Here is a 14,649-nt window from a genome sequence, read left to right as displayed (position 1 = left end):
ACAACTGTAACTTTCAAAATATATAAGGGATTTGAGATTGTCTTTAGGCAAAGAAGCACACTGTTCTCTTTCAGTCTTAAAAAAATGTCTGGACTCATCTTTTTACAAGTCATTGAAGTTTCAAAGGTTGGGCTCTTGTTCCTATTATTGACAAAATGGCACATATGTAAACATGGCTGAAGATCCTTAAATTAAAATGATTGGAACTGAAAAATTCTGTACATTCTGTTCCTGAAGAATTACACAACACACACACACATGCACAGAAAGCACACACACACACACAGAGATTTTCTCTAACACTGTTCCCTTCCTGGGACACACAAAGGATGCCCTTTCAAACAAATCCTTTACATCACTCTTTCCCAAACCTGATAGTCTCTAGAAATCCTAGGATTGTAATTCCTAGTTTCCCTTAATCTTTGTTTACAGGTATGGCTATTAAATTATCAACTAATTCTATAATAATATATTTTTGTAACTGTTGTGTTGGTCTGATTTGTACTAAACCTTGGGAAAAGTGTATAACAACAAGGACCTCAGTTGGAGGGCAAAGACTGGGAAAGTCTAGAGGGGATATTGTTTTTTGAGTTAATAGCTGGAGCAGATTCTACACAAACAGTCTGAAACTCCATTCTCAGCTGCAGAATTACAAGAGCTAATGGACCACACTCCAAAAAACTGGCCTTCATAGAGGTTGAAAGAATAAGGTCTTCTCTTGCTGTCTTCTAAAGATAATACATTATTAAAAAACCTGATAGGTTACGTTGGGTTTACAAACCTGGCAGCTTTAAGATATGTGGGTTTCAACTCCCAGAATCCCCTAGGCAGCATGGGAGTTGAAGTCTACTCATCTTAAAAGTTTCCAGCTTTGAAACACACTGCATTAAATCAATGGCATAGTTGCCCTGGATTCTGTTTCACATTGTGGCTAACCAGATGCTATTGGGTACTGCAAACAGTAGGAGGTTACTCTGTCCCCTTCTTTTAAACAATTCTGGGCTGGCAACCATTATGACTAGGGAAGGAATACTGAAAGAATTTGGCACAAGGATCTGCTAACAGCCTCATCATCACCAGTGTGGTCTATAATTCAGTAAAACAACACACTATTTGTATGCAGCAGATTCTGTCCCATTAGTTAGGATTTACTATGTGACATGATGAACTCTGATATTTCCTCTATCAGTTCAGCTTCACTGCATGTACTCATGTTCTACTATTGGTGATTATCCATTCTGCCTAATTTTATACAGTTATTGCCTGTCTTGCTCACCTTTTCCTCCTCATGAAATTTATCCCAACATTGTAAAAAAAAAAACCAAAACACTTATTTGGGAATTGCTCAAAGCTCCTAAGGATTTTGGTTGCTACCCTATATTCTGTACCCTTTTTAAAAAAAAAAAGAACAGCATGGATGCATACCCATCCAAGACTTGGCTACAGCTGCAGGGCTCATGGGGCCTTAGGGACAGCCCCACCACACCTCACCCCAAACACACTGCAGGTCCAGTAGGAAACCAGGAATCTGAAACAGGATCACCGAAAGCAAAGGTAAATACCAATGTTCCTCACTTTCTTCCAGAACCTGTCCTTTTATTCAAGATCCCTTGGTTCCCCACTGCTAATGACAAAACACTCAGAGAAATGAGTCATGTTCAATGAAAAATGGACAATCCAGTGTATCTCCTACCCAGTCCAGGAAAGCAGAAAATCTATCAAGCTCTGAATCACAGCCCAACAGAGCTGATGACACAGAAGCATCCTTGCCAATACGAAAATAATTTAATGAAGGCTTAGAGTTCCAAAATCTATCCTGTACCTGTGGAACACAGGACAGCTAGTTTTCCTCCTTCTTTGGTGTGTCTACAAAATTCCCCGAAGCCAAGTAAATAATGTTTCCATGGGTGGGTCTCGAAGTCTTCAGGGTGTTTGGAGCTAAATGCCTCACCAATGTTACAGTCAATATGAGAACCGGTTTTCCCTAGTCAGTGTCCAAAAATTCATCAAGCTTTCTATATCCAGGCGTCCGTTCCTTCCAAAGTTTTCCCCCTTCCATCAGTTATAAGGAACAGGTGTGTTGTCACAGACTTACATTTTCCCATAATGCCACAGGAATATTTCTGGCATGATGGGGATTTTTACCAGTCCTCTTTGTCCAACAGGAACTTTTTACAAAATTCCAGGGCCATAAAGGCTGCTTTGAGATTAAATTAGGCTGACATGTCTTCCGCAAGGAGACATGGCAAAGAGCGTCTCCGTTCCCTCAGGCTTTTCCTGCCTCAAAGAAAGCTGTGATGTGGGGAATATTGTTACGGAGCCTTGCTACAAAGTGACCTTTGGCTTTCTGGAATGTGGTTCTCAGCCTAAAAGCTTCGACTTCCACTATATCATAAAGCCACTGCCGCACGTTCTTGAGTGGCTAAACACTGTAAGGCCCCAGTCTTTATGTCCCTGATGAACCGAGGAAGGTATGCTTTAACTGTCTGGCAGTGAAAGCCACAAACTGCAGGATCTGAGCTCCTCAGATGGTGGAGATGAGAGATTTGAGAGAGGACTGATTGGTGGAAGAAAGGTTCTCATAGCTGTGGCAGAGGCACGAGCAATCGGAGGAGGTCTCGTCGTCTCCTCCGGCAACTCCACCCCCATTGTGCAGGGGACGGTGATGGGGGGCCCCACGAGTCGTGCAGATCACCACACGGGTATGTCGGTAGGCTACAGCCCAGGCCTCACCCCCAAGACACTGGCAGCGGTTCCGTGGCCCTTTGAAGGAGAATGGGACTAGAGAATTCCCCGTCTTCTTTTGTACAAAAAGGCAGGTCCTGGAAAAGAGGGAGAAACAGGTGACATGGCCAGCTAACTCTGACAGCAAAGACATCAGCAGTAGCCACGCAATCATGCCCAACGCCCCCCACTGTACTTGACAAGAGCACAATCGTGCTCTGGCAACATCGGTTTTCATCACCTTCCCAGGTGGTTGGTGATACACGTAAATTTGTTTAACAACTATCTTGTTTAGCAACCATTCACGGTTGCGATGGTGATGAAGAAAATAATTTTGGCACCAGCCTTTGCACTTTTTGACCTTTGCAGGTCTTAAAAGCCAAGAAGCGCTGAAGTAAGAGTATAAGCACAGTCATAATTTCAGAGACCACTTCGCTTAACAACTGAATTGTGGGTTCCAATTGCGGTAGCTAAATAAGGACTACCTGTGTCTTTCTAAATTGCCTTTAGCTGTCTTTTTCCCTATAAACCAAAATGATTCTACCATGCCTTCAAAATGTGTAAAAATGATAGTTTTGTGTCATCCATTATCTTGGAGATAAGGTCAACTGACGTGTTGCTGATGTGACTGGAGAGTTTTGAGAGATGATGGTGTGCCCCCTCCCTTCTGATCATTTGTCATCCTTCATCTCAGCCTTTAATGCTTAAGTCTTCTTCATTAATGCTTAGTTCCTTGAACTAAGTGAGTTTGGCTATAACTTAGGCCTGGGGAGAGGCGATGTCACCTGTTGGGTCATCTCAGGGGTAGGTGGGTCTTCCTTTATTCACCACAAGCCAAAGAGGTGGCTTGTGGTGACAGTGAGAACAATTAATCAATGGAACAACTTGCTTCGAGAGGTTATGGATACTACAACACTGGAGGTTTTTAAGAAGAGATTGGACAACCATTTCTCTGGAATGGCTTGAGCAGGGGGTTGGACTAGAAGACCTCCAAGGTCCCTTTCAACACTGTTATTCTGTTAAGGGAGACCCAACTTAGAATTTAGGAGAAATTTCCTGACACTTGAGAACAATTAACAAATGGAAGTTGCCTCCAGAAGTTGTGGGGGCTCGAACACTGGAGGCTTTTAAGAAGAGATTGGATAACCATTTGATTGAAATGGTATAGGGCAGGGGTAGGCAACCTCGGCTCTTTTATGACTCATGGACTTCAACTCCCAGAATTCCTGAGCCAGCATGGCTGGCTCAGGAATTCTGGGAGTTGAAGTCCATGAGTCATAAAAGAGCCGAGGTTGCCTACCCCTGGTATAGGGTCTCCTGCCTGAGCAGGGGGTTGGACTAGAAGACCCCCAAGGTTCCTTCCAACTTTGTTATTCTGAACTTCTTTCAGACCCATTACTTCCTGGAGCCCTATCTGTGGCTGACCTCAAAAATGGAGAACAGAGGAGAGCCAGCTTCCAGTATTTTCTAGGAAAAAAGAAGGTGGGGATATGTTTATCCCTCCCTGTTTTAGCTGTATTTTGAAACTTGCCTTTATTTTAGCATACAGAAGTCTTGTTTTTTTTTCTTCATGCAGAAAAGAAGGAAGGAGGCTGAACTGGGCTTCTGGTGCTTATTTGCTAGTTTCCCTGCATTTGTCAATTTTAATCATTCTCTTCTCTTCTGGAAATTGCTCCACCAATTAGTCTGTCAGATCTTTTCCTCTATGGGACATCGCTACCTGCGGTTTCGTCCCTGAGACTAGTTTTGTCCTGATGTCTTTCACTCATTCATTCATTCATTTGTTCATTTATTTTACATTAGTTTAATTTGGGAGTGGGGCAGAAGTACCAGCCTACAGAAGACAAGCCAAATCTTACACACAGCTTCTGCAGTGCAGAGCCAAAAGAGGCAAGATGGCCTCACAGTAGCACTTGGCAATAGCACTTAGACTTATATGCCGCTTCATAGTGCTTTGTAGCTCTCTCTAAGTGGTTTACAGAGTCAGTATATTGCCCCCATTTTATCAACCTCAGAAGGATGAGTCAACCTTGAGCCAGTCAGGATTGAACTCCTGGTTGTGAGGTGAATTAGCCTGCAATACTGCATTCTGCGCCACCAAAGCTCCTCACAATCAAAGCTTCCCCACTTTCATACATTCATCAGTGCCACATATGTGTACAAAGGGATGGAGTTCGATTGCATGGCTGCACCCACCATCTTTTGCTAGATGATTTCCCAGTCCCCTGGTCACATATTCAAATGGAGTATTTGAATAGTATTTGTGAATGAGGCAATTGCCTGCAGCAATTGCCTCTTTCACAAATCAAAACAAGGCCATTCAGCAGTGGCTTTGGACAGATGCAACCAAGACAGTACGGTAGCAAAAATAGTTGAGGGAATGGCCCTGGGGGGACAGTAAATGTTGGCCAACATTTACTGCCTCCTCAGGGCCATTCACTTAATTACTTTTCCCTCAGGGAAAAAACAGGTGGGCAGCACTTGAACCCAGCAATGGGAAAAGGTCCTAGAACTACGGTATATTGGTTGCCCATCATTAGAGGCATAGGATTCAAACTTTAACATAGGCCTCCTCATAGTATTTCCATCAGGCCAATCAAGGACAATATCTACCAGGATGAGGAGGATAATGGACCCAATTCATATGAATCTAAATTAAATCAGTGAAACCAATTATTTCCACATTCCTGCTGTAGTTGATAAAGCATGCTTCCAAACTGAGGATTCCAAATTCCGTCAATCAAGTACATCATGCAGTTACAGATAGTCCTCGACATATAACCATTTGTTTAGTGACCATTCGAGGTTATAATGGCACTGGGGGAAAAAGTGATGTGACCATTTTTCACACTTATTATGACCGTTGCAGCATGCCCATGGTCATGTGATCAGAATCTGTGCACTTGGCAACTAGTATGTATTGTACAGCTGCATTGTCTAGGATGGGGGTCACCTGATCACCACTGTAGCCTTCCCAGCCAGCTTTGGATAAGCAAAGTCAATGGGGAGGGGGAGCCAGATTTGCTTAATGACTGTAGGATTCACTTAACAACTGGCAAAAATAGTCCATAAAATGGGGCAAAACTCACTTAAAACTGCCTGGCTTAGCAACAGAAATTTTGGCTCAATTGTGGTTGTAACTTGAGGACTACCTGGTACTTAGTCCTTTACTCCTTAGCAAGGCTTTTATTGCATTTTGTTTGTTTTAGGTAGGCACAATCAGAGGTGAGAAAATATTTGAAGACTACAGATAAAAAAAAAAGCAACAATGTCTACATGTCTACAATTCCATTGTGCCAATAAAACGCTCCTTCTGGAAACACTACATTTGGGCTTATTATTACTATAGCGACAGTATCAGATTCCACAGTAACTTTCATGAATATATATCACACAAATACATTTCCCAGAGTGACTAATGGGGCAAAATCCAGTGTACTTGCTGACTTTTGGTACCTGCACATTATTATTTTAGAACATAGTGCAGCGTAGTACTTAATCTTGCTTTTAAAAATGCAATATGGAATATGTGGCCCTTCAAATGTTGCTGAGTGACACCCATAAGCACTGGCCACGCTGTCTGAGTATTAGGAATTGTAGTTCAGCAGTACCTGGGGGGGTGTCACTGATGCACTACCCCCTTTCTTTCATCTGTATGAAACAACTTTCTTGATGGACAGTGGCATCTATAAGCAAACTTTGGACTCCTAAATTTTCCTATACACTTGATCACACATTTGTGATCACAAAAATGGGCCTTCACCATCCCCGAAGATGCCCCTGTTGCTAACAGATATTTTGTACTGTTCTCTCTCTTTCTTCTCTATGAACGACTCAATTGACTAGTCCTTACTTATTCCTTTAATGATCATTCAGAGTTACGGGTGCTGACTTATGACTGGTCCTCACCCTTACGATTGTCACAGTGTCTCCACGGTGACATGATCTCAATGTCTTGCGGAAGAACAGGGTAGAACAACGGCTAATGACCCTCTTTTACCGGTCTACTATAGAGAGCGTCCTCTCATATGGTATTGTGGTTTGATATGCTGGTCTGACAGCCGCAGATAGGAAAGTATTACAGAGTTTGTGGGCTGTCCCCTGACACCACTGGATGACATCGCCAGGGCTCGCTGCCTTGGAAGAGTGAGGAAAGTTCTCAGGGAGGACTCACATCCTGGTCGGTATCTCTTTACTCTCCTACCATCGGGTAGGAGATATAGGAGTATAGCCAGCCGTACCAACAGGCTGAAGAACAGCTTTAATCCATGGGCTGTTAGGCTCTTGAACAGGAAATAATTTTATAAACTTTATGTATGCTTGACTTGCGAGGCCAGTGTGTTGTGCAATTAGCTCACATGGTGTAATAAGATGGAGGGTTTCTTATCACTGTGAGTTGGGGGGGGCACAAAGGGAGGCTCAGCCAATCTCAATGTATACATGGTTGTACTTTGACAATAAAGGTTCATTCATTCATGATCACAATCTAAGAGGGCTTGCAACAGGCATATATTTACAAAGGCCGCAGCATCCCGGTCTCATGGGGGTTGCCGTTTGCAACCTTCCCAGGGAGCTTCAGATAAGCAAAGTCAGTAAAGAAAGTCATATTTGCTTAACGACCTTGTGATTCACTTAACAACCGCAGCAAAAAGGTCATAAAATCAGGCACAACTCACTTAACAACCATCTCACTTAATGACAAAAGTTCTGGTTGGAGTTGTGGTCGTAAGTCGAGGACTACCTACATTGCTTGTCTGTGCTTGATGACAACTTTTGTTTCATGGGGCTCAGGGAGTTTGCCTGCACCCACGCAGCCTCCACACCCCTTCTTTTCAATCTCTGGGCCTTAACTTATTCCCCCCCCCCAAATCTATTGTCTTTCATCCTGCAAAACAGGAAGGGAAGCCACCACTCCTTGTTCCCAGCAGGGATTCCTGGGCTTCCATTCCTCCAAGAAATTGGAACAAGAAATTACACAACATCTCCCAGTCAGCTTGAACCTACCTCTTGCGCAAATGGTATGAGACAATGACGATGGCTAAGATGAAGGTCCCTGTGGCCGTATACATCACCCAAGCTGTGTCACAAAAGAACAGAAGAAATCAATGGGTGTTCAACAAATGAGGAACCATTAATTAAACAGCCTGCTAAACACCACAGCCTTTTTCAACCTGGTGCCCTCCAAAGGTGTTGGAATTCCAGAGCCCTAATTGCCTGCCACTAACAAAAATTAAGGGACGCGGTGGCTCAGTGGGTTAGGACGCTGAGCTTGTCGATCAGGTGGTCGGCAGTTTGGTGGGTCGAATCCCGAGTGCCGTGTAACAGAGTGAGCGTGTTACTTGTCCCAGCTTCTGCCAACCTAGCAGTTCGAAAGCACATAAAAAGCAAGCAGAAAAATAGGGACCACTACGGTGGGAAGGTAACAGCGTTCTGTGCGCCTTTGGCGTCTAGTCATGCTGGCCACATGACCACGGAGACGTCCTCGGACAAGCGCTGGCTCTTCGGCTTTGAAACGGAGACGAGCACCGGCCCCTAGAGTTGGAAACGACTAGCACGCATGTGCAAGGGAAACTTTACCTTTACCTAACAAAAATTAAGAAGCGATCACACCAGGTTCAATTTGGCCTAACTGGGACGGCTTTAAAGCCCCCATCAGCCTATCTGTAATTGCAAAGCCTCTGCCACTAGGTGGTGCCATATTTAATATACTGAATAATACCAACGTCTTCCAGATGGGGTGGGTAATGCAGAGCAGCAAAGCAACCTCATTGCTCTGGAAGGGACAGAAGGCTAGAAGATGGTAACTAATTATATAAAATTCCAGACAGCCTGATGAGCAAGAAGTCAGTGTTCTTAAGAACATGGCACACACCTCAGAAGTGGAGATACTTGCCATGAACCTTAGGGTGATCCCAGTGGTGGGATTCAAATATGTGAACAGCCGGTTCTCTGTGAATGCCGCTTCTGGAAGTCTATTCTGGGCCTGGGCAACAAAAAATTAGCTACCGGTTCTGCCGAACTGGTGCGAACCAGATGAATCCCACCGCTGGGTGACCCTGTATACTTCTGTGTATGGTATGTATAATACACACATACACACAGTTTTGCATGAACAGAAGCCAACAAGCAACCTAGCCAGCCCCTTCTATTGACAGCATGCATTCCATTCTTCTTTGACTGCGTCATGGAAGTTTATGCCACGATGAGAAATTTTGGCTTCAGCTTGGTGTGCTCTTCTTAGTCCCTCTGGCTCAACAGACAGATATGAAAGTGGCAGAGCGACACTTAGTAAAGCTGAAGTCAGCTAAGGCAGAGGCTGAACAGAAGCCGAAAAGGGAGTTTTCCAAGCCATTCTTCCCATTCCCATAAGGGCAGCAGAAAAAGATGTGCCAAATAAGCATATATCTACCATATTGCTAGCTTTGCATTCTGCGTGCATCACCGTGCCCCTGGTTTCTTTGCACAGAGTTCTGATTTATCTTGCTTTTGTTATTTTTCCCATTCATTAGAGTCAAAGTCTCGTCCTAAATAAGGGGTTGTCTGCTAGGATCCCGGATGTGTTCATTCACCCAATTTGGAATACAAAGAGACTGACATAAAGTACATAATATGTATATAAAGTATATATACGGTATGCAGTGCTTTTTTTGTAAAAGAAAAAGGTGCCGGAACTCACACATGTCATACAACCCGCCTTGCCTACCCTACAAGCTTCCATCCAAAAAAGGTGCCGGAACTCCGTTCTGAGCGTTCTGTGAGAAAAAAAGCCCTGACGGTATGTATATAAAGTACAAAGAGAGCCAGTTTGGTCCAGTGGTTAAAGCACAAGGCTAGAAAGTGGGAAATCGTGACTTTCCCTTTAGCCATGAAAGCCAGTTGGGTAACTTTGGGCGCGTCACTCTCTCTCACCCCAGCCCACCTCACAAGGTTGTTGTTGTGGGGGGAGGAAAAGAGGAAGGTGTGTTGAATATGTTTGCCGCCCTGAGCTATATGTAAAAATAAATAAAGGCAGAATAGAAATAAAAGAAAAGAAAAATCAGAATAAAAGGAAGCGATAACTTCTAGTACAATCTTTCTGAATCTTGGCAACTTCAAGTTGTGTAGAATTCAGCTCCCAGAACTGGGGCTGGGGAGTTCTGGGTGTTGAAGTCCACACATTTTCAAGTTGCCAAGGACGAGAAACTAACTGTTGTGGTGGTCCATTGCAAGACTGTGATGCCCCAGTTTCATCCTTCCACAAGTTGACCAGACGGTCTCGGAATTATGAGAGTTGCTGTGCTAGCACATCTGGAGAGAGGCCACATTAGGAAAAGCTGAGCTGCACATCAACCTGTTTCTTCTCCATAATACTATATTAACCTGTTTACAATGACTACATCCTTTTTTTTTTGTTTGTTTATCCTGCATCTCATTTTACAGAGCGCTAGATATTTAAATACACAATTACGTATTTTCTTTTAAATATTCCTTTACAGGCAGTCCTTGACTTATGACCGTAAGGAAGCTACCCATCACAGTCATAAGTCGTGACGGTCATAAAAAGGATCTGTCACAAAACTGACCCGATTTTATGACTTTTTTTTTTTTGCTGTAGTCATTGAGCAAGCACCGGGGTTCATTTAGTGAACCCATAGTTCAGCATAGGTACAGTTTGGCCAAAAATCAAAGGTAAATGCTGGGGTTTGGCAAAACTATTGTAAATCACAGTTGTACAAACACGGGACGCTGCAAACACCATAAATGCAGCCTGGTTGCTGAGCACACAAAGTCGGGTCACATGACCATGGGGAGGGCAATTGTCAGAACTTTGAATCTGGGTCATAAGTAGCCCTCCCCTCTGGTATCTATTGTAACTTCAAACAGTTGCTAAGCAACCGGTCGTAAGTTGAGGACTACCTAAGTGAACTCATTTCGAAAAATGCACATTCCAAATGTGTGGCGATGAGGGAATGGCTTCAATTCATAATCGGCAGAAGGAGGAATAGTTTGTACAGAAATGTGAAAAGATCCCATTCCTCAAATGTTCCTCTTATCCATTTGAAAAATATGTTTTAGATACTTTTGGAATATGCTTTGGTGCACCCCAGTGTGTTTCTGTTTCTTTAAGCCAGGAACTATTTATGGGAAAGAGAAATTCTGCAAAGAATAAATGGGGGGGGGGGCTGCTAGATCTGCTTTCCATCCATCTCCATTCCAAATTATTACCCTTGAAAATATCCAAATGGATATACCCAGAACGGTTGCTGGAATTAGGTATGTCTAGTTTAATGAAGGACTACGGATGACATGATAGCAGTGTTTCAATGTCTCAGGGCTTGCCACAAAGAAGAAGGAGTCAAGAAGCTATTCTTCAAAAGCGCCTGAAGATGGGACAAGAAGCAATGGATGGAAACTAGTCAAGGAGAGAAGCAACCTAGAACTAAGGAGAAACTTCCTGGCAGTTAGAACAATTAATCAGTGGAACGACTTGCCTCCCAAAGTGGTGAATGCTCCAACACTGGAAGTTTTTAAAAAGAGATTAGACAGCCATTTGTCTGAAATGATATAGGGTTTCCTGCCTGAGCTGGGGGTGTTGCACTAGAAGACCCCCAAGGTCCCTTTCAGCTCTGATAATTCTGTTATTCATCACTGTGGGGGAAAATGCTGAAAGACTGCTCTGCTTAGAACAGTATTTCTCAATCTCAGCAACCTGAAAATTATAGACTTCAACTCCCAGAATTCTCCAGCCAGTGCTGTTGTCTGAGGATTTCTGGACATTGAAGTCCACAAATCCTCAAGTGGCTGAGATTGAACAACAATGATTTAGAAGATGGATAGGATGTATTAATCAGTATTCAGTAAAGGAGGGGGTTAATATGTATACATGTGTTGCGGGGGGGTTTTCTATTCTTTTTTACGCGCTTTTTAAATAACTTTATTGTATTTTTTTGTCCTTTTTTAGATTTTTTTTAAAAAATTGTATTTTATCTTGCTTTTGAATAAAAATAAAATTATGACAGGAAGAAGATGGATAGGCAACATTTTTAGCTCTGGATGATCCTTAAAATTTCTTTCTGCTCCTGAAGGATAAGGGAGGTATATATAACCACACCTATATACTATTACCAAAGATGGGATTGAAATCCCTTTTCCAAGTCTGGAAGGCTTTAAAAATGCAAAAAAAAGTGGATTAAACCTTCGTATGCTTCATCTATTATGCATATTTTGGGAGCAAAATCAGGTAGGGGGAAATTTTAAGCTCTGTGATTTGGGGATTCTCCTAAAAACAATGAGTCTGAGGATGCATACCAACCAGTGGTACATACAGTTGGCTTACCCTAGATTCAGAAGAAATAGATAGGTAAAAGAATTAAGTACATTTCATCTTGCAAATGTATTCTCTAACTTCGAATTGCACTCTTTGAAATATTATAAATTTTAAAATGGGCCCAGAACATCCAAGAAGTTATTACAATGGATACGTGGGAAAAGATCTGGGTGAGGAACGTAAAATTTACACAAGCTCAAAACTTAAGAGAGAACTTTTATAAAATGTTTTATAGATGGCATTTAGATCCTAAAAAGCTTGCGAGTATGTATCCGAACTATCAGCCAAAATGCTGGAGGTGTGGTGGTGAAGATGCAACATATTTTCACATATGGTGGACTTGTAAAAAGGTCAAGGCTTTTTGGATAAAAATTTGGTGGAATATGCAGAAGATCTTCAAGCAAAAGATAAAGTTTTGTCCGCAATTCTTTTTGTTGGGTATAATTACAGATGCTACTGTTGTGGACACTAAGTTGATGTTAAATTTAGTTACAGCAGCAAGACTTTTAATAGGTCAGTATTGGAAGAAGGAGGAACTGCCGACTATAGAAGAATGGACTTTAAAGGTTTCTGACCTGGCAGAAATGGCAAAGATTTCGGCTTATTTGAAAGATCATTCGCAAGAACGTTATATTATGGAGTGGGAAAAATGGATTGAATATATCCAGAAGGAATACGGGACTAAAAAGTTTCACTTAGCATTTGAATAAGTCTTCCTTTCTTTTTTCTTTTTTCTTTTTTTTATATGTAATATTAATATTGCTTGTAGTTATTTTATATGAGCTAGAGAGTGATAGATTTAAGAATTTATTGTTGGTAGCATATGGATGTTTATGATTGTTCTTTGTTTTTATACCCTGTACTTAGCTCTGGGAAGTCGGGGGGGGGGGGGGGGGAGGGGGGAAAGGGGGGGGAGGGGTAGGGAGGGATAGGTAGGGGAGGGGGAGGGGGGATTGTTAAAGATAAAATGTATTTTAAAACTTTTCAATAAAAAAAAAGAAATATTATAAATTTAATGGCACCCTGGTTTCCTTGGCAGGCATAACCAGAACGGCTCCAAGGCCTCCTTGGTCCAGTGCAAAACTACAGTGTCAAAGAATCTGCTTTGCCTAAAGCCAGTCAAGCTATAACACAAGGGTCTTCAAACTTGGCCCTTTTATGACTTGTGGACTTCAAGTCCCAGAATTCCACAGACACCCTATTGCAGGGGTCTTCAGACTTGGCCCTTTTATGACTTGTGGACTTCAACTCCCAGAATTCCTCAGCCAGCGTGCCTGGCTGAGGAATTCTGGGAGTTGAAGTCCACAAGTCATAAAAGGGCCAAGTCTGAAGATCCCTGCTATAACATATAACAGCTTCATAGGATAATATGCCCCCTCCCCCGCAGTTTGATCCTTTACCTCCTACCCCAATGGCAGAGTCATTGCCACTGTAGGTCCAGGTTGAGTTCAACCAATCAGAAGAGGTAGGGGCCAGACGGGATCCATCACCTGGAAGGGTCCGCAAGTTGACCGAGGAAGCTTTCAGGCCTGGAAGGAAATCAGAATCATGAAGGATTTTACAGTGGATTTTCAGCTTAACTTCTCATCAAAATCTCAGGCTTTCCTGATATGTTAAACAGTAACACCAACCTCACCAGTTTTCCTACATTGATTTGACATGAACATAGTACAGTGATTCTGAATGTAATCCTGGCCTAGTGAGAACATTAATTTATTATTGAAGTTTAGCCTTTCTGTGTGCATGTGTGTGCGTAGCCATGATGAGAGCTGTAGTAAGGGCAAGTTGCACAGATACAATAAATGCAACAAATGCATCTCATTAGCATCTCCTTTGAACCCTTAGAGTCTTCCCCATACAGAGATTTCAATTAGTGGAAGTTGTGGAGCATTGCTTTAGAGAAAGGTTAGATAAAATACAAGAATTTAAATCAGCCAAACAAGCAAAAACTTCACTGCAAAAGGAGCCAGGTCAAGGTGTCTTTAAAATTTGGAGAAGCTCAACAGCAAAATGTCCATCTGACCTTTTCTTCTCAATGCAAAATATATCAATTTAGCTTCTCCTCCCCTTTCAAATTAGTGACTCTATAAATGTGAATATGTACAGTTACATCTTAACACTACCAGAACAAAACGTACTGATCCAATCAATCATTTCAAAGACCAAACCGTACCTTGTGAAAGCCTGAGACAATTGTGGCCCCCAGGCTTGCAAAATCAGCTCTGGCCATCTCTGTTAAAAAGAACCCTGGTGTCACAGACAGATTACCGATCTGGGACTACAGAAAGATTTGAAGAGATGTCGAGAGAGATTGACCTACAATTAACCGTTGGGGGATATTACAAAAAAAATAATTAAATGTAAAAAAGAAATGTAATTAAAAAAATTTGGAACCTTACAAAAAAGATGTCGAGACTTTGAAAAAAGTGCAGAGAACAGCATCCAGGATGATTAAAGGCCTGGAGACTAAAACACATGAAGAACAGTTGCAGGAACTGGGTAGGGGCTAGTTTAAAGAAAAGAAGGACTAGGGTGACATGATAGCAGTATTCCAGTATTTGAGAGGCTGCCACGAAGAAGAGTGGGTCAACTTATTTTCTAAAGCACCAGAAAGCAAG

General features: G+C 42.4%; 1 protein-coding gene across 1 annotated transcript in view; it reads right to left on the bottom strand.

Moving 5' to 3' along the window:
- Nucleotides 1-723: 723 nt before the first annotated feature.
- Nucleotides 724-14,649, bottom strand: part of KREMEN2 (kringle containing transmembrane protein 2) — a gene marked incomplete at its 5' end in the record, with an annotated part of 31,743 nt that continues 17,817 nt past the window's right edge. The window contains 3 exons of the mRNA XM_081345931.1: nucleotides 724-2,822; nucleotides 7,729-7,801; nucleotides 13,432-13,560. Coding sequence (XP_081202057.1) covers nucleotides 2,525-2,822; nucleotides 7,729-7,801; nucleotides 13,432-13,560 — 500 coding nt within the window. The 3' untranslated portion in view covers nucleotides 724-2,524. The remainder of the gene's footprint in view (nucleotides 2,823-7,728; nucleotides 7,802-13,431; nucleotides 13,561-14,649) is intronic.

The sequence above is a fragment of the Vipera berus genome (genome assembly GCF_964194415.1).
Source record: "Vipera berus genome assembly, chromosome: Z".
In the NCBI taxonomy this organism is placed as follows: domain Eukaryota; kingdom Metazoa; phylum Chordata; class Lepidosauria; order Squamata; family Viperidae; genus Vipera; species Vipera berus.
Note: the sequence above shows the minus strand (reverse complement) of the source record. Positions and strands in the feature narration are given on the sequence as shown.